At 50.6% G+C, this 23,580-nt stretch overlaps 2 protein-coding genes across 6 annotated transcripts in view; one reads left to right on the top strand and one right to left on the bottom strand.

The window, feature by feature from the left end:
• Nucleotides 1–9,742, bottom strand: part of LOC144175497 (uncharacterized) — a 67,615-nt gene extending 57,873 nt beyond the window's left edge. For 4 of the 5 annotated variants that reach the window (XM_077704579.1, XM_077704592.1, XM_077704584.1 and 1 more), the window contains exons 1-2: nt 9,602–9,742; nt 3,023–3,112 (exon numbers count right to left, since the gene is read on the bottom strand). In XM_077704579.1, coding sequence (XP_077560705.1) covers nt 3,023–3,112; nt 9,602–9,700 — 189 coding nt within the window. In that variant the 5' untranslated portion in view covers nt 9,701–9,742. The remainder of the gene's footprint in view (nt 1–3,022; nt 3,113–9,601) is intronic. The other variant, XM_077704587.1, reaches the window with a different exon arrangement.
• LOC144175525 (uncharacterized) overlaps nt 9,699–23,580 on the top strand; it is a 64,521-nt gene continuing 50,639 nt past the window's right edge. The window contains exon 1 of the mRNA XM_077704604.1: nt 9,699–9,872. Within this exon, the coding sequence (XP_077560730.1) occupies nt 9,699–9,872 (174 nt within the window). The remainder of the gene's footprint in view (nt 9,873–23,580) is intronic.

The raw sequence follows: 23,580 nt of genomic DNA, 5'->3' as shown, positions 1-23,580 counted from the left end.
AAATAGGGTTTTGAAGAGGTCGAAATTTTAACAGTGCAGTAGGCCTTTAATTTGTGCCAGCAAACATGTTTTCACAAATTTTCTCTTTTTCCTCTTTTGCTAATTCTGTCCCAGTCTTTCCTCTCACCCTTCCCGTCATCAATTACTGTTGGCAGGCATGCAGGGATACGGAGCGGTGAGAGTGACGCAATTTGCAAAAAGCAAAGTCAATAAAACCTAGCCGAAGCACCAGCATGACATCAAGCCTCACAATGGAATGTTGAGCAGAGCCTAGCTGTTAAGCCAGCTCAGAACACACTAAACGAAGAAGCGCAGTCGTTAGGTTGGGTGCTCAACGTCATCTGTGCCAGGTATAATTTTTCTACATGCAGCGGAAAGCTGACACTTTCATTGAAAAGTTTGTCACTGCTTTCCCACCGTTTCCTGTGTTTTTGGACACCACTATTTAAACACATGTATGTCATCAATCCACCCATGTGTGTCACAAAGTGTAGATCCTCTATTGGATGGCTTTTTTTTCTCGCACTTCCCGTAAAGAGAAGCATCGTCTGCCCAGCGTTGGCGGGTTGTGGCGGCTTTTTTGGTTTACTAGCGCTTCCTGCAGCACGCTTACACATTGTCGTGCTCGTCTACACTTACTTTTTTTACTCTATTACCACGCTTCTCGTTACAAGACATGGGCGCAGCTTGTCATAACATGTGTGCATCCTACCCTGCTTAAGTGCGCCGCCGGTTTGCTCTACACCTTCCTACGAAGGCATTCATCCTGACTGATCATCATCATCATCATCACCAGCCTATCTACGCCCACTGCAGAGCAAAGTCCTATCCCATTAATTTCCAATTACCCCGGTCCTGTGCGACTGATAAAGCAGTCCAAACCAGCACGTTTTGTGCACGGGTTCTCTGCCGCTTTCAAATGCCCTTTTGACATGCCGCTGGCAGGAATTACCGCAACACCACAAAATAAGGCCCTGCATCCGCGGGGCGGCGTAAGAGATGGCGCTTTTCGGATAAACAGTGCGCGCGCTGCGTAAAAAAGAACAAGACATGTACAATCTGCCCCATGTAGCTGATAAAGCATTCCTCAACAGTGCATTCGTGGTCACAAGTTCTCAACTGCTTTAGCCCTTTCGGCCCTGGTGGTGTCACCTGACGCCATCACATAGAAGTCCCTCTGGGGCATAGAGAACGAAACCAGAACTGCTAGTTTTTTTAGCAATTGTCCTTCAATGAGGACTATTGAGCTAGACATCGCCATTGTTGCATTTTAGCGGAGCTGGACACTACAAAGAAAAAAAAAAAAGCTCGAGTGAATACAAAATTACGCTGTTGAGGGAAAAAAAAAAAAAAACAGAGGCCCTAGTTTTATTTCCAAGCTTGTAAATCAATAAATATGGGACTACGAAGTTCATTTTTCGTTTGCAAGCTCATGTAGTCATAAAATTTAGGAAAACATGCAAAAAAAAATTTTCTGCTCGACTTAACACTTAATTGCCAGATGTCTTAATTACCTCATTAATAAATCAATAATTACTTGCACTACCAGCTCTATTTTTGGGAGAGCCCTAATATTTTGTAGAACACACAAAAAACATTTTCTTGCATGAAAAAAAAAATAAAAAAAAGAAAGAAGAAAGACAGAGAAACAGGGCTGAAAGCGTCACAGTCATTTCGACGTGCCACTGATCACAAAGCCGGAAATGGCCGGAGACGCCACCTCAGAGGAGCGAAGCCTCATGGGAGGGAACGCTTGTGCGCTGCAAACAGCAAGAATGCTGAGAAGAGGAGGGAAGGCGACGCAACGTCAATGGTTGTATTTTTATTTACAATTTCTCAGTTAATACTCATCACTTTAACAAAATTTTTGCAGGAAATGATTGCCAATACATTGCTTTATTTGGTTATATGTACATCCATTCATCGGCGGAGGGTATTTCTGGATCCCTTTAAGAGTGTGGGGTCCCTTGTTTCCCTACACCTCGCCTGCACGTTTCAGCGAGCTGGGAGCCGCCATTTTGGGTAGCAGGCGCGTCATGCGAGTCGTGACCTCTTCGTGACACCATAAGGCACGCCGAACCGGCTCACCGTGAGCATGTGCGTGGGGAAAGGAGGACCCGCTTGTCGCCTTCCTTCGTACCCCCCTTTCTCCAACCCTGGGGAGACCTCTCCCCCCCCCCCCCCTCCCGAGCCGACCTGCGAGACGCGTGCGTGTTCTGCCGGGAGTCGACTGGGCGGTTTGGTCAGAATCAGTTGGCTTGGTAGTGCCTACTCCGAATGCCTCGACTGTGAACCCACTTGGCTCACGGGACTCTGCTGAGAGATTCTGTACTGACCGTTCGCAAGGGATGCTTCCCCCGCTACCATGGCTGTGATGACAGATATTGAAGTCCGAGTCCCGCGGCTTGAGCGAGCAAACGCAGCCACTGTCTTCCCGCAAATGATAGTCATGTTGTCTGGTATATGCCCTGTATCTGCCAGGCAATAAAGCTTAACTTTGGATTGCCGGAGTCTGTCTACCGCATGTGAGTACCCGAACTAATGCGCGAGCCTTCGGATTCCGATAGGGCTAGCATACGGTGCGTAGCACTTTCTCTAGCAAAGCTAGCCGGGGCACTATGCTGTCCCGTACGTTAGCCCACAAGAGTAATAAGAACCTGAGACTACAGACCAAAAATAAAGCTGGTAGTGCTTGTATTTAAAGATTTATGAACATTTTGAATAACCGGGATATCAGTTTCCTTACGCGCCTGTCATCATACCACGAGTCTACTGGGGCTTTTTTATAGCATCTTGCTCGCAAAAACACCAAAAACGGTTATGCCTATTGCAGGAAGCATCCATGAAGAACTCCTCCAAAGAAAATTAGCAGTTTTAAATTGTTCTTGAGGAACAGCTTTTCAGCATTTCCACAGACTACGAAAGGACCAGTTACTATCAGGGGGCGTCCTCAGCAAGGCAGCATGTTGGAGAAAAATGATTACACACGCAAAAAAAGGCACCCAAAATGAAGAGGACGTACCTGCCACTTAACATGAGGAGGACGTACCTTCCTTTCGAAGGGTGGTCCCCTCTCCCGCAGCCTATTTTCTGTTGGGGACCCATAACCGATCTGTGCAGCGGGGAGACAAAACAAGGTTAGCCCAGTGAATGGCCTTTGATTGCAGCGTTTGTTCCCCTCGCTATTCCCCTGCCTGCAGAAGTGAAGCAGCCCTGACCCCTGGGATGGTTCTGCGAGGCCCCACCGAAGGAGGCAGGAGTCCGAGAGAAAGCTGCAACCGCGAGCGGCTACCACGAGCAGTGCCCACTCACTCGCCAACGCGCTTTGCCATCTCATTCTCACAGGCTCGCTGCCAGCCCAGGCAAACCACCTCCAAACAATCCCTTTCCAGGGAAACAGCTGTGGCGCGTCTTTCGAACAGTAATTTAAACCTCCAAGGGTCGCTGCCATGAATATCCTACCATGTCCAACATGGTTACTACTGCAATACCCCTGCACCAAACGCACATTGAAAACCTTCAGCCACTGTTGCACTGTGGATTACCCAAGAGGGCCCCTCCCTGGAGTTGTGCAAGCTTCCTTTCCTTCTAACCTCTCCAAGCTGCACATGGTGGGGAGGGGAAACTGCTCTGTACAAAACAGTAGTAGGGCTTACCCAGTTACAAAAACATTGGAAGTCCTTTGACGCAACATTTCTTTAACCATAAAATAGGGTACTTCACTGCGCTCCTGAGGGCATTGAAGCTTCCAAAGACCCCAATAAAGAATTCCTGATGTAAGGGTTTAGATGACATACGATGCTAATCAAAAGTAATCTATTTATGGACACTGCAGTAAGCTTTATTGGCAGCAACCTCAACAACTGTGTGCAGCGCGTGTCAACAACTACACACTGAGAGCTAACACTGGGCCTCCAAGGCCTAGGCCCACTGTTACAACTTGGTGAGGCTAATGAGGATGCTAAAGGCAGCAGCTGATTACCAATTGAAATCTGTGTAAATGATGTCACACGGAAGGCGTGTTTTCCTCTACCCACGCTTCATATCTGCTCCAAACGAAGAACCCCCGCAATGAACCCAAGAGTCAGACCCAGGTTTTTCAGGACAACAGATGTCAGCACACTCTTGGCATGACTGCCTCACAGTAGCCATAAAACACAGCACTTCAATGAACTCCAACACTGCAATGAGGATGTTGAAATGCCCAAACTAGGCTTGCATACGTGGACGGCAGCTTAGGCAGGCTCCTACACCAATAAGAGAAGAGATGTGCTGCACACTTATTTAACTACTGGAAGTCAATTTTCACCAGGTGAGGTAGACGAATACCCATCTGCCTTGGTCCTGTTCAAACCGACTGGTTTGACCCCTTTATGTACCAAAAGTGCCATCTAAACAACCACGTTAATTCGGTATGTTAGGAACTATTGCTCTAGCTACAAACACTTTTCTTCCAGTCACTCCGGCAACACATGCCAAAAACCACCTCAACATGACAACACTTACCCCCTTATGCCCTGCGCCCCACTTGAGACACTGTTGCACATTTCAATCAACGCTCAACACATGTGGTGGCCTGACTACAAACTACCTCTGCAGCCTCTGTCCCTTGTCAGCTATCGCCAACAACTCTACTGATAAGCTTCCTTTCAGTGTTTCCTTCCTTTATCAGGCATTTTGCACCTGATAAATAGCATCGCTGATACTGTATGCAGTAAACCCCTTCCAAAACATTATGCTGCAGCTTTTTCATATGACGTGTACACCTAACTTCTTTCATGTATTCTGAGCACTTGACACCAGTCCGGAAGCCCGTAAAAGTTTTTACACAAGTTGTTCTGTCAACGTGTGCGTAAACAGTGAGGTAAGCCAACAGTCAGGAATGCACCTGATGGCACAGGGAAGGCAGCTCACTGCGCGCGTGTGTGTGTGCATGTAAAGTGGGGGAGGGGGTAAAAACCCCCTTCATCCTGAAGTTGCCAGATGTGCTAAGTACTAGTGCTGAATGCAGGAGGAGGCGAATTCACTCTTTCCTGCAGCCCCATTTCAAGGCTCTCAATTCGAACCTTACCCAGAGCACACATTTCTCTCCACTTTCTTTACTATCATTCCGAACCCTTTTCCAGGCAAAAAGATGAACTACTTCCCCAATGCCGTCACTGGCATTATTGACTGTTGGCTGCCCTTACTATGTTCATTTAACAAGCCCCCATTCCTAATTATCATAGAGTATAAATGTATATATATATATATATATATATATCCATGTTGTCAAATTGATTTTTCATTGTAGGGTTTAACGGGCTGATGCAATGCAGGCGATGAGGCGCGCCGTAGTGGAGTGCTCCCGATTAATTTTGACCACCTGGGATCTTTAACGTGCGCCCAAACCTCGTACACACGGGTGGTTTTGCTTTTCGCCTCCATCAGAAAAGCGGCCGCCGCGGCTGGGAATCGAACCCGTGACCTCAGTGTCAGCAGCACAACGCCTTAGCCACTGAGCCACCGCAGCGGATTCCATGTCAAATTGTAGCTTGACTTGCCAGGAGACCACTCAAATAATCTGACACTGTCGCTGCACTGCTTTTCGGTTGAGCTGCCTCTCTGGTTTGCCTGCTCCCCCTCCCACCAGCTCTCACACGAGCTTAACGAGAGTCTACACTGCAGGCAAAGCGATACTTTTCCTTGATAATCTGCAAACAGTTCTAACCTGTATGATTGTTTTTTCTAGCATCATTCTACAGGTTGTATTCACTGGCTTGGCACGCATGGTGGCATCCCTGTGTCGCCTCAGCAACGAGACGCCCGGGCCCCGTCATGGCAGCCCACGTGAGGCCATCCCAGCGAGCTCGAAAGCACTATCTCGACTTTTACTGTTTCGTGCAGCGTGCTAAAGCCTACCCATAGCAAGACGCAAGTGTAGTCATTGGCACAGATGGCTCATCCTCTCGGCGAGCGCTTCCCCTTTGGCCACGTGCTGATATATGTCACTAATCTCCCAGCTAACAATGCACTCACTGCTACGCTACTGCCGTATCTCAATCGCCGTGCGCGTGAACCTCACAATTCCTTCAGAAGCAGTATTTGGTTTTTGTACTGAACGAATCTGTCGTGGGCGCACCGGTGTTTATATCCACATTCGCAGGCAACTGTGCTGCAGCGTAGGCATTTCGTGCATCACGCGCTGCGCTTTTTTTTTTTTGCAACCGCGGCTCCATTCTTCTGTGCTGATGCGGAGTTCTTAAGGGTAAGTAGAGCAGTGCCACACAATGTCACTGATTATTAACATCTGTTGACGCCACAGCGGAGAATTGGGTGGGAACGGCGCAAACAATGAGTGCTGGGGCCTTTTTTTTTTCCTGCAAGATGCTGTGGCATGCGCAGACATGGTGGGCACTGTCATGGTGGTTTTCAGTGTTGCCAAAAGAAGAATTCGGCCACTAAACTTCTATGCGATACCATCTATAGCATGAAAAAGCTCACAGTAATAGTCTTTCTCTTCCTGCGGTGCTCAAGCTTAAGCCCCCCGAAGCCATCTTACAGACAATACCATCGGCTAGCAGGCCGATCAGCCCCTTATTACAAAGCAGGGGGCTTGAGAGACCTGGGTAGGCCCCTGCTGACAATGCACATTCGGCTCCAAGAGCCTTCTGCCAGGCTCCTTTGTACAGACTCTGCACAGTGCTGGGAAACACACAGGCGTGAGCCAATAGGGCACACCACAGACACGACATTAGCCAATGAGGGCAGCAGATGCACTGGTTCCTACGTGGCATCCATGCAGAAAGAAGTGAACAATGCACTTTCTGCCACAAATCCTTTTCAGCCCTTCTGCACTCCTCGCAGCTTCTACAGCACTGCACACAGTTACTGAGACAGCTTGTTCATTCCCTCCAACCGCTAAGCCAGAGCGGAATGTGCACATGTCTCAGTGCGCACACACTACCCTATCAGCATACCACTCCTTGTTTTGGCGCCGACCGGCCTGAAAGAGCCAGCGCTTCCTTGATGTTGCCAAAAATCTGAAGGGCTGTACATGCTCCAAACTGCCCCAAAAAAGGCACAGTACAGGGTTTGGTACATGTACACCCAGCAAAAAAATAAGCCAAGGCACACGAGAGGTAGGAAAAATATATCGCCAAGCTGCTTTGCGGTGCACATCTGGTGTCAAGACATCGAAGAGTGCATGTGCGTCCCTTAATGTTTGCAATCAAGGCATCTTCCTTGGTTGCTGCAGCCAAACTGGTTACGTGCAGGGTTTGGCTCCAGGGGTCACTTTGTTTACTTAATCACACAATTGTTTTCTTGGTAGCCTTCACTGTTTTTTTTTTTTTTTGCTTTTATTCTGATCCAATCTGTTTGCAGAAAAAAACGTTTATGAAAGCACGATGACGTGGCCGGCCATGACCCCGATCCTCCAGAGCAACCAGATTACGCCTAGCGGGCATAAAAAAAATCAGAAGCCTTCTGTCTAACGACGGCAATGGTTGAAGCGCGAAGCTTTCTTGAGTGCAAAAATCAAATGGTGAAATGCTGAAGTCAAAGCCGCTGCAACCAAAGTCAAGGTGTCAATGATCAACATTCAAACCACCTGAGTCAAAGTCCAAACTCAGAACAACAGCAAAGGAATCCTTCACGAGTAAGCTGAGCGCCCCACCCCCCCTCTGACCCATCGTCATGGTCCAAATTGCAAACTGCCAAGGTCTAAATCGAACACCCATGCAACAAACCTAAAAGAAATGCAATCAGACACTGCTTCAGAACAAGAGGGATCCAGGTTCGATTCCGACCACGGTAAGCCTTTTTTTTTTGTTTCACCATCATCATTCACCCTCCCATCGTGTAAAGTTGGCTCTCCTGCAATGCACCTTGGTTACAACACCGCCACAATGAACCCAAGAAAGCTCTACTTTAAACTGCCATGCATACATCATGGTAAATATAAAAGCAACAATGCTAGGTGCAAGCAGTGATAAGCAATTGAACATTACATTAAAGTTTCGTGGCAATGTGTTACCCCTGTCTAATGGACCTTTTTCCATTAGAGATCTGCGCATGCGCGGGCTGCCAGTCCGCCATTCTTGGCAGGCGCCTCCGGCAAAATAAACAAAAGGGTGCCCTACAGCTTTCTGTTTGGGGAGAGGCTATGCAGTCCAGCGCTGCACGTTTTTATTTTTTCTCTTTCAACAGCTTGAAGTGGGTTCGTAAGTGCACACAAAAAGGGCTTTCTAGGGAAAGGGGCAAAGACATTTGAGGCTGACCACGCTGGAAGCAGATGCAAGCCAGTGAGGGAGTAACAAAAATGAGAAAAAGTAAAGAAAAAGGGGCGCTTCGACCACTGCAAATTTGTCACGGGAACGACGCCTGCTGCCGTGACATTCACGTGAAAGGCACGGGTGACCGGTTGGTGGGGAAGGGGCTACAGTACCAGGATATTTGTTGTGGACGAGTTCTACGAAAGCTCGACTTTTTGTGGGCGTGCATTGCTGCCAATTTTAGTTCGGCGTGGCGGCCGCTAGGAGGACCGCTACTGGAAAAAGGTCCATTCTGGGAAAACAAGCAGTGCATGTTTCACTCTCGCCAGGCTCTGGTGAACTGCATGTGCGACATGAGACTAAAGGAATCGACCACTGGTGCCAAACACTGAATGCAGTCAGCCTTTCTGCTGCAAGAAAAATATAGGCATGGTTGTGAATACGGAAGCACACACGCACAGCGACACGTTGACACCAGAAATGCAACATCAGATGGGAGCGGTGACGCTCGTGTGCCCTGGCTTATTCTTCCGCCGGGTGTACACCTTCGCATGCACACAGCCTGCGCAGTAAGTGACTGCTTGGGTTTGAGCACTACTCAATACCTGTGCTAATAAAAGAGACATCAGAAAGTTCTGTTTGCATGAAGTCAGAATTTTCTCGGCCTCTGGGCTTACTGGGCAATGCATAGCGAGAAGCTGCCCCACAGCCTCACAGTATGCACGGCTGAGCCCGTTTTGGGGCACGGAACCATAAAAATCATTACATGCAGGTCTGATGAAGATTTCCTGCCCATGTTAGCAAAGTGACTAAGATCTCTTTTTCAAAAAGAATGCACCCGGCAGCGGATTCTGGTTAACAGGTGCGACGCAAGATGGCCTGACATGGCAAATCACCCACTCAGTGCTGCGACAATGGTGACGTCATGACTATTCTCCGCAAACGTGAAGATGGACACTGCACAAAAAAAGGCCGCAATCGTGCAAGAGAACATTCACTCCTGATTTCTACCCAAACTGCTTGAACGCCTTCAGGCAGCTTAAAATAATTTTCCGCTGTTGCGCGGCAACTACTTCCCCCGGGACAAATCACTAGATTGCCCAGTGATGAGCCCCGTGTTCGCGAACATCCAAGTCACTGCCGGGCACGCTGCGCGAAAGGAATCAGTCTCAGACGGCTGCGCTGCACATTACGTGAGCTCGGATCAGCTGGAGAAAGGCCCGACGTGCAGACGCGAGGGGCCTGTTCCACCGGCATTTACGAGGTGCGCAGGCGGCGTCGAAAGGCTCGAGCGCTCGCTGACCGGCGCAGGCGGGTTTTGAACGGCGACTGACTCAATGGCTTACTTCGAAAGGGGGATCGTCCTCGAGCTCCTCCATAGGCGATACGGGGCGAGCCTTGGCCGAGCGGCCGTAGCCCGCGTCCCCCGCTCCGCTCTCAGCCATGTCCAGCCCGACGTGTCAAACAAATCACCGCTGCCCAGTGAGTTACGATCCCGCGGCAGCAGCAGCAGATGGCCCGAGCACGAACGCAGGCGGCCCACTGGAACAAACCCTGCACGGAACAGTTCAGCCGAAGAACTGCCAGCGCGGCCGAGAGCGGAGAAGAAAACGAAAGGTGAGCGTTCTCGCCTTTGCACGGTGCTCGGGGAAAAGCACTGTCGTTCTGCCACGTCTAGTTCGGCCAGAGGGTGGCCGCGTGGCACGAGCGGCACGAGTGCTCGCGGACCGTGCTCGTGCGTTCCTCAGGCCAGGTTTTCATCTCGCGCCGCTTTCTGCTTCGGAAGGAAGCGGCGACGTAATGTCAGTAATGTTGTGACGGGCGCGAAGGCGCGAAAGCGGCGCTGCTGCCATGCGTGCAGTGTTGCCGGTGTCGCTTCGCGGCGCCACCGGGGACAGACAAATAGTCCAAACATCCAAATTCGTCGCAAATAAAACAAAAAACACGACGCGCTTAGAAACAGATTTTTGTTGCCTTGAGCTGCTATATTTGTAAGCTTTGTTAGAAGTTATTTTAGGGCACCTCTGATTGTAGCTAAAGTTTACTGGTGAAACTGGTGAAAATTTACTTTTATGTGCTTGGGGAAGTCACGACGCCCAACAATCGCGGTGGCGGCAAAACCGAAATGCAAATGGCCATGCAACATTTTTCGTTCGCTGTCCTTGGTGGTGGAGGTCATAAACCCGAACGTGTGGTCGCAAAATCAACACACTAAAATAAAACGCTGGGCATGTCACTTGGAATATTGAACAGGAGTGGACATATTGAACAAGCCGAGCGGCGATCCCTTACGTGCCGGGTGCACCGGGTGTGAGCGAGTCTTTGGCTAGGGTTCTGCGCTCGTACGATGTGCACGTCGCTCACGTCCCCGCGCGCAAGCTGAGGCACGAGCTGGTGGCTGTCAAGGATGGAATCAAGAAAGAGAAGTTCCCTGGGGTGGTGTACAAAATTCCCTGCGCCGACTGCGACTATTGCTACATTGGCGAGAGCGGCAACTTCGAAAGAGGATTGCGTGAACACAAGAATGACGTGAAAAACAAGAAGATTGCGTCGAATGCGCTTGCGGAACACGTGGAAGCCACGACACACAAAATAGGCTGGGACGAAGCGTCAGTTATCGCCAGAGAAAGGAAATGGCTGTCACGCCGATATCTTGAGTCCCTGAACCACAATGCAGGCAATATCCCGCCTACGTATGCAAGATGTCTGGGGCGATTACTTCGGCGCACTTCTTAAAAGCTTCGCGCCTTTCCGCGCAGTGAACAAGGCTTCCGTATGGAAGCCGAAACGTCTTTTTAGCCTTTTTTAACCAAACCTTTGGTCGGCGACAACCACTTTCTTCAAATATGTATCTTTCACCCGACCAGACGAGTTTTCGTCAATCCTTAGATTTCATGGTGAAAATAACGCATCAACAATTGTAAATAGAAACACCAAAATCCGTTCGTTGAATGTGTTTGTTGCGACGGTAATTGGAACACTTTCAAAATTTTTCCTGAGCGAATCGCTGCTCTGTTCGCGCTCAAACTTCCCATGAAGGTCGCATTTTGTGGTCTATTTTGTTTGACACCGGGAACAACGACGGTACTTACCTGTTTATCCTGAAAATAAATACAAACGATTTTCGCCTATGGGAAAATGGCGCCGATGTGGACGTGCGATCCCGAAAACCGGGTTTTCTGATCGTCTGTTAGCTCGTTTCCAGGTACATTTTCTGATTGTCTGCTGCACCATTTGGCTCCGTACGTGAATCCCAAACATGCGTTTCACTCTGCAGGTGGTTCCGTCGTTCTAACATCAAATTGCGCTGGCTCGCACGTCGAAATCAGCCGCCATTTTCCCATAGGCGAAAATCGTTTTTATTTATTTTCAGAATACACAGGTAAGTACCATCGTTGCACCCGGTATCAAACAAAATATACTGTGAGCATTCGCGGCGTTACATTAATGGGATACGCAGTGCAAGCGATACCGCCACTATCATGGCCAGTGTGAGCACTGAGGGATACGCTTCCCTATCCCTTGAACTGACGCCCCATCGCCATTACCACCTGTAAATAATCATCAGCATCATCGTCGGTCTCGCGCTTCCCGGTTCGTTCGCTCCGAGGAGGATCCGGCGCCTGGGTCTCGCCTTGTCGGTGCCTAATTTATTGTCATTTGGGGCAGTCGGGCTTGGTCGGTGCAACGGGGATGTTTTTCGCGCTCTTCACTCATTTATTGCCGAAACAGGTCGCTTGCCTTGTTAATCAATAGCTTCAACCCATTTTTAATCGTTTATTGAAATACCTGTTGGTACAGTAGTATTGAATTTCTTTTGGTTCCAAAATTGTTAGCATCACTGTACCCTATTTTCCCTTCGTTTGAAACTAATTACTAAGCTTCTTTAGCAGTGAAATCACAATAAGACTTGGCCAATCCCCCAGAGTGGGTACGCGCCATTCTCGTTCCGGATCCAACCAACCAACCAACAATAAACGTCGTCTCCGAGACCTCGTACCTCACTCTCTCAAGTGGTGGAGTGTGCGCTTGATCCCGACGTCTACCTCTCTTGGTCGCACCGCTGGAGCTACGATCGGGTCGGCGTTTGGCGCTAGCAACCAGCACCATGCAGCACGAGAGCAGCCGTAGTGTGTGGGATTCTACATTTCACACACTAGTTATTTCCCACACCGCAACCATCCGCGCTCAGCAAACATGCCTTGCGAGCGCCGGCTGCGGACGGGTCCGTTGTTTGCGGAGACAGACAAAGGCAGGAGGCGGCGAGGGCAAAACATCAATGGCAGCATTTATTGCTAAGTGCAGATCAAATACACTGCATACAGACTACTCGTAGGCCATAACGGTAACACTGGGAGCGAGGCATTAAACAACGCTAGAGATCGAGATGGTTCGACTCACCGATGGCATACCGGAGCAGCGGAGCGCTGCGGAGTGCGAGCGCGGTTGCAGTCTCCCAGCTCGTCCGGACGCGTCCTTTGTGGCGCGTTCCCCAGGTCAGGACCAGCGCGCCGAAACGTCCGCGCGCTACCGGATCCCCAAGACCAGAGCCCGTCCCCTCGTCATGCTACGTCCCCCCAGACTTCGCCTTACGGTGGCGCTAGTATCGAGGAAGAACTGGTTCTCGGGTAAGGCAGAGGGGAAAAGGGTCAACGCTTCCACCAGGGCAACAACAAAACCGTTCGGTCGCTGGCGCCCTCCCGTATGGTTCCCGTCGCGTAAGCGAGGCGCGCAACTGTGCAACACCGGCCGCGAGGGGAAGCTAGCCAGAAAAGGGGTTCGCGTGAAAGTCGCGATCCCCACATCCCTCCCTCCTAAATTTCTTGCGTACGCCGGCGAGAGCTGATTACAGGACTAGAGGCGACGGATAGGTCGTTCGTCGATTAAATCGTTAGTCACTGCATCGTGTTGCCTACGCCGGCTTCCACTCGTCCAATGCCACCGCTGGTAGTGTACCAGCAGGCCCGGTCGTCGCCCGCTGATGTCTGCAGGCAGGTAGCTCCGGGAAGAATCGCACCAGCCAACCCAAGCAAGCGTTGCTCAAGTGGCGGCACATCCGTGATGGCCCGTGGCCGCCGAGCGACCAGAGACTGCCGACTCTCTCAGCCAGGCTGGTGGCGGCATGCCGCACCGCACCGCTTCAGCAGGCTCGGCAGCTCGCCCGGAACAGTAGACAGCAGCATAAACACGCTCCGTCATGTGGTCCAAGCCGGGGTGGCTTCGCTGCACAAAGAAACTCCCCGCACCTTCAGTGTACGGCAGAAAAAATAGCTCTCCGATCGCACCGCCTTTGTGGCGCGATCCTAACGACAACTGCCGAGTTGTCAGCATTGCCATCGCTCTGTTAATGTCAACAAAGCCCAATAAATAGTCCAAACCCTACAATGTATAGGGCAGGAAAAAAACAGGCTGCAGTAGCCCTTTGATCCCATCGATCATGTGGTTCGATGTCGAATATCACAACTGCCAAGGCTTCGGCATAATTACCAGCTTGTTAGCGTCAACAAAGCACGCCAAATTGTCCTAACCCCGCAGCGTGCAGGGTAGGGAAAATACGAACTCGATTGCATCGATAACGTGACACAATCCGATGGTTCAGCTGCTAAGTTTCTCAGCAATGCAACCGCTCTGGAAATGTCCACAGAGCTAGAACCTGTTCTAACCCTATACGGTACAGGGCACCAAGAACACACACGGTCGCATCGACCGCCCGGCGCGATGCTTAACCACACAAATGCGAAAGCAGTATTTGCTCGCATCAGTAACACTTCATTCATACACATGAACGCGGAAACAGTATTTGCTCCCAACGACAGCCCTATGTTCACACACATGAACACCGCTTGCGTAAAAATGCTGAAATACGTTTCAACACACTGGCGCTGAGTTTACGTGAACAGAGCTTGGTCTCTCGAGCCGAACAAGAGGGCTCCTGCGACTTTACAATCAGCGGGCGCAAAGTTTGCCTCGCGTAATTCTCCCCGTCAGTGGAAGAGGGATGAGGACCCCCTTCAGTCCCGTCGCCCGCGTGGCGCGACAACAAAAACAACTACGCTGCGGAAAGCAGTTTTTCAAGCAGCGAGGGGTCAAAGCAAGTCTTTCCTGAGGCGGGAGAGATTCCTTTCTCTCGCGCGAGGCGATCAACAAAAGAGGGGGAGCGCTCCATGCGCCCTCGCATTGTTCCCAAGGTCGTGCCTTCTCCGGGAGGACCGGCTGTGAAAGCCTTCGGGTCACTCACTTCGGCAAACGACCCGCATCCAAAAACACAACAAAATAAAACGGACCAAACGAAAGAAACCCTGAACGTGCCCGTACGTGCAGCCGTGAGGAGACATCTGCTTTTTAGGGTCCTACACGCTCGCTGCAACACAAGCAGCTTATGAGCGAGCGGCGCCTACCGCATTCCGCGGTATCGGAGCGCCCATGCCAGGCTGCAATACCAGCTAGCCTTTTGCGGCACACGTGGCCCAGCCACACGGCTCCCAGAGCCTCGACTCCCGGAGTCGACAAAACAAAAAGAAAAACTCGGACCCAAATTGCAGCTTCCGTACACACTCACTTCGGGCTGACACAACGGCGCGGGCTCCCGGCCTCGCGTGATGCAAACTCGGAAACCCTCGTTTCCATAAACAACAACGTCCCGACAAAAATTCGGAGACCACGTGTTAATTGGCAGCGATGTCCTGCCATATACACGATTGCTGCAAACTCGGCGCTTAACAAATTAAAAACGCAGCAGCAATAAATAATTCGCCTCACTCTCAGGAAAGTTCGCCTCCGCTAATAACTCGCTCCAATCAGTTAGGCCTGAAGTCTGTTGTCTGTGCTCGGATCGTCCGACGCCAGAACAAAGGATGCTGCCGTGCCTCCTGCTCGTCTCCGCAAACAAGGCCTCACGTTGGGGCGCCAGATGTGGGATTCTACATTTCACACACTAGTTATTTCCCACACCGCAGCCATCCGCGCTCAGCAAACATGCCTTGCGAGCGCCGGCTGCGGACGGGTCCGTTGTTTGCGGAGACAGACAAAGGCAGGAGGCGGCGAGGGCAAAACATCAATGGCAGCATTTATTGCTAAGTGCAAATCAAATACACTGCATACAGACTACTCGTAGGCCATAACGGTAACACTGGGAGCGAGGCATTAAACAACGCTAGAGATCGAGATGGTTCGACTCACCGATGGCATACCGGAGCAGCGGAGCGCTGCGGAGTGCGAGCGCGGTTGCAGTCTCCCAGCTCGTCCGGACGCGTCCTTTGTGGCGCGTTCCCCAGGTCAGGACCAGCGCGCCGAAACGTCCGCGCGCTACCGGATCCCCAAGACCAGAGCCCGTCCCCTCGTCATGCTACGTCCCCCCAGACTTCGCCTTACGGTGGCGCTAGTATCGAGGAAGAACTGGTTCTCGGGTAAGGCAGAGGGGAAAAGGGTCAACGCTTCCACCAGGGCAACAACAAAACCGTTCGGTCGCTGGCGCCCTCCCGTATGGTTCCCGTCGCGTAAGCGAGGCGCGCAACTGTGCAACACCGGCCGCGAGGGGAAGCTAGCCAGAAAAGGGGTTCGCGTGAAAGTCGCGATCCCCACAAGTGCTACCAGCGCAGCAGCTCCTGTCCAGCCCGCCATTACTATCACCGCTCACCAGCGCGATCCTCCGTTTTTCTATGGCCTCCGTGGTGAAGACGTGGACGAATGGCTCGATCAGTTCAACAGGGTAAGCTCCTTCAACCGCTGGGACGACACGTTCAAGCTACAGAACGTTGGTTTCTCCTTGAAGAAGGTGGCTGAGACCTGGTACCACAATAATGCGGGAGGATTCTCTGATTGGAGTGACTTCACTCAGCAACTGCGTCAGATTTTCGGCACGTCCTCTGCTAGCGGGGCTGGAGCCAAAAAGAAACTGGACGCCCGCATACAGCACCCGGAGGAAACCTACGCTTCGTACATAGAAGACGTCGTCGGACTGTGTCGTCGAGTTGACAAAGACGTGCCAGAGGCGGATAAGGTACGACACATCATGAAAGGAATCTCCTCTTTCGCTTTCAATGCCCTGGCGATACAAAATCCCACCACCATTGCAGAAGTGCGGGCGATATGCCAGCGCCTTGACAATCTGCAAGCCATTCGCCTCCAGCAGGATTCCTGGCCTACCATCCCCTCTGGGAATGTGGAGCTCCGTGCTTTAATACGCGCTATCATACGCGAGGAGCTGCAGCAGCGTGACGCTCCCTGCCCCCAGAATGCTCCTGTCTGCGCACATGGACTGCGGGACGTGATCAAGGAAGAGCTGGCGTGTATGACCAACATTCCCCAACCATGTCAGACTGCGCCACTACACATTCCCACGTATTCAGAAGCTGCGTCCCGACCACCCATTCCCGTGGAGCACATCGTGCACCCGACTGCGTCCGCCCACTTGACCGCCCTCTCTGCGCCATCGATGCCGGCACCTTACTCGTCAACGTGGCGACCGATGCGTGCTCCAGGCGACCGGCCTGTGTGCTTCTACTGCGGCATCAGAGGACACATTTCCAGTTTTTGCCGCAGACGCCAGCTAGATGAGCGACGAGGCTATGCCCCCTTTGAACGAGACAACCGCTTCAGCTACGCCCCCCGTCAGCGCGAGTACTCGCCCCCTCCAGCCCGCTCGTCTCCCTCTCCTGACGCCATGGACTATTCCCGCGATTCTCGCCCCGTTCGACGTCGTTCCCCTTCGCCATTCCGTCGGGCCTTGTCACCACTTCGACCTGTTACCAATGCCCCCAACCGACAACAGGAAAACTAGGTGCTGCAGTTTTTGGAGGGAAAACTGCATCACTTGGACCGACCACAATTCCTCTTGAACTACCGGCTAATATGCTGTCTGTTGTTGTCGAAGGTATTCAAGTAGAAGCATTAGTTGACACTGGGGCTACAATTTCCGTGATTTGTGCTAATCTGTGTTCGCGTCTCAGAAAAGTCAAGACTCCTTATTCCGGTCCTTGTTTACGTGGTGCCAATGACAATGACATCCAGCCCAGTGCTTATTGTACCGTGCGTGTCTCGATAGGAGGAATTCGCCATTCTATTCAGTGTGCAGTTATTTCCCCGTGTGCCCATGACCTCATTCTCGGATGGGACTTTCTTGCCTCTGCCTCTGCCGTTATCTCCTGTCGTCGCCCGGCCATCCGTATTGCTGACACACAATATCTCAGTTGTCCAGACGTGCCATACCCCACCCTGAAGTTGAATTCCGATCACGTTTTGGAAGCAGGTTGTGAAGGCATTCTATCCGTTTCTTCGGATGCATTTGCCGACGGTGATGTTTTGGCGGTACCGTCCACTCGATTTCTGCCACAAGGAATTGCCATCGCACCATGCCTCCTTCGGTTTGTGAGTGGGTCTACAGTCCTGGCTGCTTTCAACACCACAAATGAACCCATTCTGTTGTCTGAAGGAACTACCATAGCTTCGGTGGCTGATAGCAGTCCTGCTTCAGTGGTTTCCAGTGGCACGTCCCCTTCAATTAGCACACTGATGGCTGTGCCAGCGGATATGTCAGATCTTACTGCCACGCTCAGTCCCGACCTTACACCTACTCAGGCCAAGCTACTAATCGATGTTTTGGCCAAGCACCGCGATTCATTTGATGTTCATTCCCCTGGTCTCACACAGACTACTGCAACAGAGCACCGAATTGAAACGGACGGGTCAGCCGTGATTCGACGCAGACCATACCGCGTCTCCTCGTCTGAGCGCAAGATAATTCAAGATAATGTTGCCGATATGCTCAAACGGAAGGTTATTCGGCCATCCACGAGCTCATGGTCTTCTCCCGTTGTTCTGGTTGAGAAAAAGGATGGATCTGTACGGTTCTGCGTAGATTACCGGGCGCTCAATAAAATCACTCGAAAGGACGTCTATCCTATGCCCCGCATAGACGATGCCTTAGACTGCTTGCAAGGGGCCGAATACTTCTCAAGCCTCGACCTTCGCTCCGGGTACTGGCAGATACCCATGCACGAAGCCGACAAGGAGAAGACGGCATTTGCCACCCCAGACGGCTTGTACGAATTTAACGTCATGCCGTTTGGCCTGTGCAACGCTCCGGCTACCTTCGAATGACTCATGGACACGGTCCTTCGTGGCCTCAAATGGCAGACGTGTCTGTGTTATTTGGACGATGTTGTGATATTTTCGACCACATTTTCGCAGCATCTGCAGCGCCTTGACGAAGTCCTGACCTGCCTGTCTAACGCCGGACTGCAATTGAATACGAAGAAGTGCCGTTTTGCAAGCAAGAGCATTAAAGTTTTGGGGCATGTCGTTTCCAAAGAGGGAATACGTCCGGACCCAGACAAGACAGCCGCGGTTGTAAACTTTCCTCGGCCCCTCCAACTCAAAGATCTGCGGAGCTTCCTTGGCCTGGCGTCATACTTTCGCCGTTTTATTCGCAACTTTGCGACCTTCGCTTCCCCTTTGAACCAGCTGTTACGTGCCAACGTGCCCTTCATCTGGTCAGACGATTGCCAGAAAGCATTTCAAGCCCTTAAGGACGCCCTTACAGATGATCCCGTCCTGTGTCATTTTGACGATACAGCGCCTACCATCCTGCATACTGATGCCAGCGGGTGCGGCATTGGCTCCGTTCTTCTTCAGCGTGACACTCGATCCAGAGAAAGGGTGGTAGCATATGCTAGTCGCTGACTGACACCCGCTGAGCAAAACTACACTATCACTGAACAAGAATGCCTAGCTGTTGTGTGGTCCATTCAGAAGTTTCGCCCATACTTATACGGCCGTCATTTCACCATCGTCACAGATCATCATGCCCTCTGTTGGCTCTCAACTATGAAAAATTTATCTGGGCGCCTAGGCCGTTGGGTCTTGCGTTTACAGCAGTTCGACTTTACGGTCGTGTTCAAGTCCTGTAAAAAGCATTTAGATGCTGACGCCCTGTCGCGATGCCCACTATCTACTTCGTCGTCTGCTACCATTACCGAACCACGCCAACCACGTTTACCTCTGGCGCCTATCAACCATACTTCGGTGGATGCGTTAACTGACCTGCCATCGACTCAGCGGGCAGATACGTATTGTCGGACTCTCATCGACCGCCTGAATGGATCTGCCCGACCACCGAATAGCCGGCTGCGACGCCAGCTTAACAACTTCCGGCTGATTGATGGAGTACTTTGCCACATGAATCGCCATGCTACAGGCCACAAATGGGTGCCAGTAATTCCTCGTGAGCTTCGTCTTGGCGTGCTTAAAGCACTTCATGATGATGCGACGGCTGGACATCTTGGCTTTGAAAAGACATACGACCGCGTCCGGAGTCGGTTTTTTTGGCCAGGCTTATCCACAAGTGTTGCAAAGTATGTCGCATCGTGCGTCCCGTGCCAACACCGCAAGCGATCTACGTCCCCTCCCGCTGGATTGTTGCACCCGGTTCCCTGCCCATCTGTTCCTTTTGAAACCGTGGGCATAGACCTGTATGGGCCCTTACCTCCTACATCTAATGGCTGCCGCTGGATCGTAACTGCGGTGGACCACTTGACTCGATACGCGGAGACTGCTACCCTCCCGTCTGCCTGTGCTCACGAAGTTGCCGACTTCACCTTACGCAATATCATCTTGCGACATGGAGCCCCTCGGGTCCTGCTGAGTGACCGCGGCAAGACATTTCTTTCTCAGGTCCTTGCCGAAGTCCTTCGTGCTGCCAACACCATTCACAAAACTTGCTCTAGTTATCATCCCCAAACAAATGGCCTTACCGAACGTTTTCACCGCACTTTATCCGATATGCTGTCTATGTACATAAGCCCCGACCACCGAAACTGGGATATCATCCTACCCTTTGTTACGTTTGCTTACAATTCAGCGGTTCAACGCACGACGGGTTACTTCCCCTTCTTCCTTGTTTATGGCCGCCAACCCTCTTTTGCACTGGACACCGCCTTTTTCTCTGCTCCGGTCTCTGCCACTTCACCATTTCATGAACAGTTCGCCACGCGGATCGCTCACTGTCGACGGATGGCACGACTTCACACGGATTCGAGTCAGCAAGAACGGAAGGCAAGATACGACGCATCACATCGTTCTGTTGAGTTCTGCAAAGGGGATGAGGTGCTACTTTGGACTCCGATTCGCACATCAGGCCTCTGTGAAAAGTTTCTTCACAGGTACCTCGGTCCCTACGTCGTCGTCGAACAAGTTTCTCCAGTCAATTATCGCGTTTCTCCAGTGGATATTCCAACGGACCGTCGCTGCCGTGGAACAGAAATCGTGCATGTCTCCCGCTTGAAGCGTTTTAACCGTCGCCAACCATAACCGCCGGCGGCCAGGCGGCCGCCTTCAGCCGAGGGGGGAAAATGTGTGAGCATTCGCGGCGTTACATTAATGGGATACGCAGTGCAAGCGATACCGCCACTATCATGGCCAGTGTGAGCACTGAGGGATACGCTTCCCTATCCCTTGAACTGACGCCCCATCGCCATTACCACCTGTAAATAATCATCAGCATCATCGTCGGTCTCGCGCTTCCCGGTTCGTTCGCTCCGAGGAGGACAATAAACGTCGTCTCCGAAACCTCGTACCTCACTCTCTCAATACCACAAATTACGACCTTCGTGGCAAGTTTGAGCGCGAACAGAGCAATGGTTCGCTCAGGAAAATTTTTTAAAGTGTTACAATTACCGTCGCAACACCCTGTATAGATAGTGTTGTCTACCAGATTCCCCTCTTTTGTGGTAAACAGTATGTTGGTCAAACCGGTCGTTGTCTAAATGATTGCTTTCGTGAGCACAATCGCAATGTAAACAACAAAAATGAACAAGATGGACTACTAGTTATGCACTGTAACGCACGTACAGATTGCAGACCATTCCTTGATAAATGTTTTATTATTGGTAAGAGTAAGGACAAGTGTACAGCCGGTAAAAGGCTTGTCTATAACACAGCGTTCGTACTCTCAGCCCTATCCTGCCCCGTCGGAGCGGGATTTTAATAAAACTACTGCGGAATTCTGAAGTCTTAGCCCTTCGCTTTTGCCTCAGTTGAAAACCCTGTTATAGACAAACGTTTTACCGGTTGTACACGTGGAATCATTGAGGCGGAAAAGATAACCAGGTTAGGAAGCTCCTGTGTAAGTTCGACTTCTCTCAAATTATCAGAAAAAGAGATTGCCTACTTGCGTTCGCGCTGAGGTACGCATGTGTGTAACGTCACGGGATTCTTGCATATATATGTGTGCTATCGTTTTCAATAAAGGTGTTGGAAGTTAGCGCCGTGTGTGCCTACTTGTCTGTGTCTCTCGTCTTCTGCGCTACATGTTTGAACGAAATGATGAGTGCACGTGTGCCGCTAGTTATCCCCCTTGGTGGTGCTATTTCCCCCTGCTGGAAGATCACTGCAGCCCTCCTGCCCGTGGTTAGGTTACCATTGCAGAATTTCATTTCGGTGGGGGAGGGGCAAAATTAGAAAAGAATACGCGAAAGAGAACCCTAGAAAGTCATCAATTCAAATAAAAAATATGCGGCCGTGGCTGCACTTCACACGACTTTCAGATAGTTCCGTCCATTTTTGTCAGGGACATTGCAAAATAATTGGTCGTTGTGGGCACATGCCGATAAGCCACGTAGGGTTGGAGGGTAGCTTGTGGGAAAAATGATTATCCGAAGTTATTATTTTATTATAAGCAAAGCAAGTGGCCTCGTTTGCTAACAACTCAGCGCTCGGTTTTAATTAATTGTAGCAAACTGCATTTTCATTACAACTTCATTTGCACCACCGTCGTGCAGTAGCGTTGCTGGGTAAACTTGCACCCGGGGCCGAGAAAATTTGTCACCCCCTCACATATACAAAAAAATATTAATAATAAAACTAGCGTTAATATTATTAACAATAATATTAATGTTTTATATTGTTACCATATTAAACACTTGCGAGTGGAGCTACCAAAAGCGATTTCTGTCGCTCTTGTCGCTCGGCATCGCGCTCTTGTCGCGCGACAAGAGCGATTGGTCTCGACAAATTTTGTATAACAAGATGGCAAGTTGGGCGAGTTGGTGCTGATTCATATCGACAACAGGCGCGGAAAGACGTAGCTAAATTTTGTATCTTTCATTTAGATACCAATGTAAAAAAAAAACTTATCACGGATACTGAATGCGTGGGCTTCGAAATGTCAATGCAAGTATGCATAATATGCAACATGCGATGCGAAATGAAGCCACAGGATAATTGATGTGTAGTTATTTATAAAGAACTGGCAATACATCAGAAAAAGTAAGCAGCGAGATTAGAAGCCGTGTGTTATTTAGGCAAACTAAATAATAATAGCTGCACGAGCTTGATTTAGAGAACCCCAGACGCCGCCTCGGGTGCAGATCTCGAATACACAACCCCGACCTTTTTAGTGAATTAGGCATCGATAAAAATCCTAACAGTATGGGGTATCGTGGATCGTGGTGTGTCACTCGTGAGCACGAAAACACCGTTAGCAGCCGAGAAAGAAGTGGCCAACCGCTACTTGCGGCAGCTCAGGGTTTAATGCGCCAAAGGAAAGTGGGGTAGGGGAAACGTGAAGGCTGATACGCGGCAGCGTGAAAATACCACATCTTACAGCCCGTACCAAGTGAATGAATGCTTGCAAGAGCACTGGAGGTGGGAGAGAGTCTCAGGCCACGTCAGAAAACGATGCTAAGGTGGTCGCCAGAGGCGTTCGGAAAGCTTTGCAGCCCGCTGTGTCGACTAAATCGTGCGGACGTCACGCGGGCCTGGAGGAGGGTGGCCAGCAATGATAGGGCTGTTTAAAGGAGCCATGAAGAGAAAACACAAGTTTGGTTCATTCGAAAGATTGCCTCGTTAGAACCATAACGACACCACTTATAACGCAAACTTCGCTCAAATAAGCTACATAATTAGGAAAAAAGGAAATGACCATGCGACCCACCAGCTCATTTTCCGCAACAGAACCTATGATGTCACTCGAGAATGCTCTGCGATTGGCGGAGGCCGGCAAAAACAAACGCATGTTAGGCAGGGCTTACAGTTTGCATAGCGAGCTAAATGCCCGTGAAACATACTGCACATTCTTTTGGGGCGAAGCTCCTTAGGGCGTGGGTCTGTCCATCCTCGACGTATGTATGTAGCCACCTCTAGTTTAGTTCTTGGATTGTTTACTAGATGGCGTGGCTACCTCTAGTTTAGTTCTTGGATTGTTTACTAGATGGCGGTACTTGTATATGATGAAAAGATGCGCTTGGATTGTTTACTAGATGGCGTGGCTACCTCTAGTTTAGTTCTTGGATTGTTTACTAGATGGCGGGGAGCGTTGTAATAAAATCCG

Source organism: Haemaphysalis longicornis, unplaced genomic scaffold (assembly GCF_048455015.1).
Source record: "Haemaphysalis longicornis isolate Haplotype H1 unplaced genomic scaffold, Haemaphysalis longicornis Haplotype H1 scaffold_1, whole genome shotgun sequence".
Classification (NCBI taxonomy): Eukaryota; Metazoa; Arthropoda; class Arachnida; order Ixodida; family Ixodidae; genus Haemaphysalis; species Haemaphysalis longicornis.
Note: the sequence above shows the minus strand (reverse complement) of the source record. Positions and strands in the feature narration are given on the sequence as shown.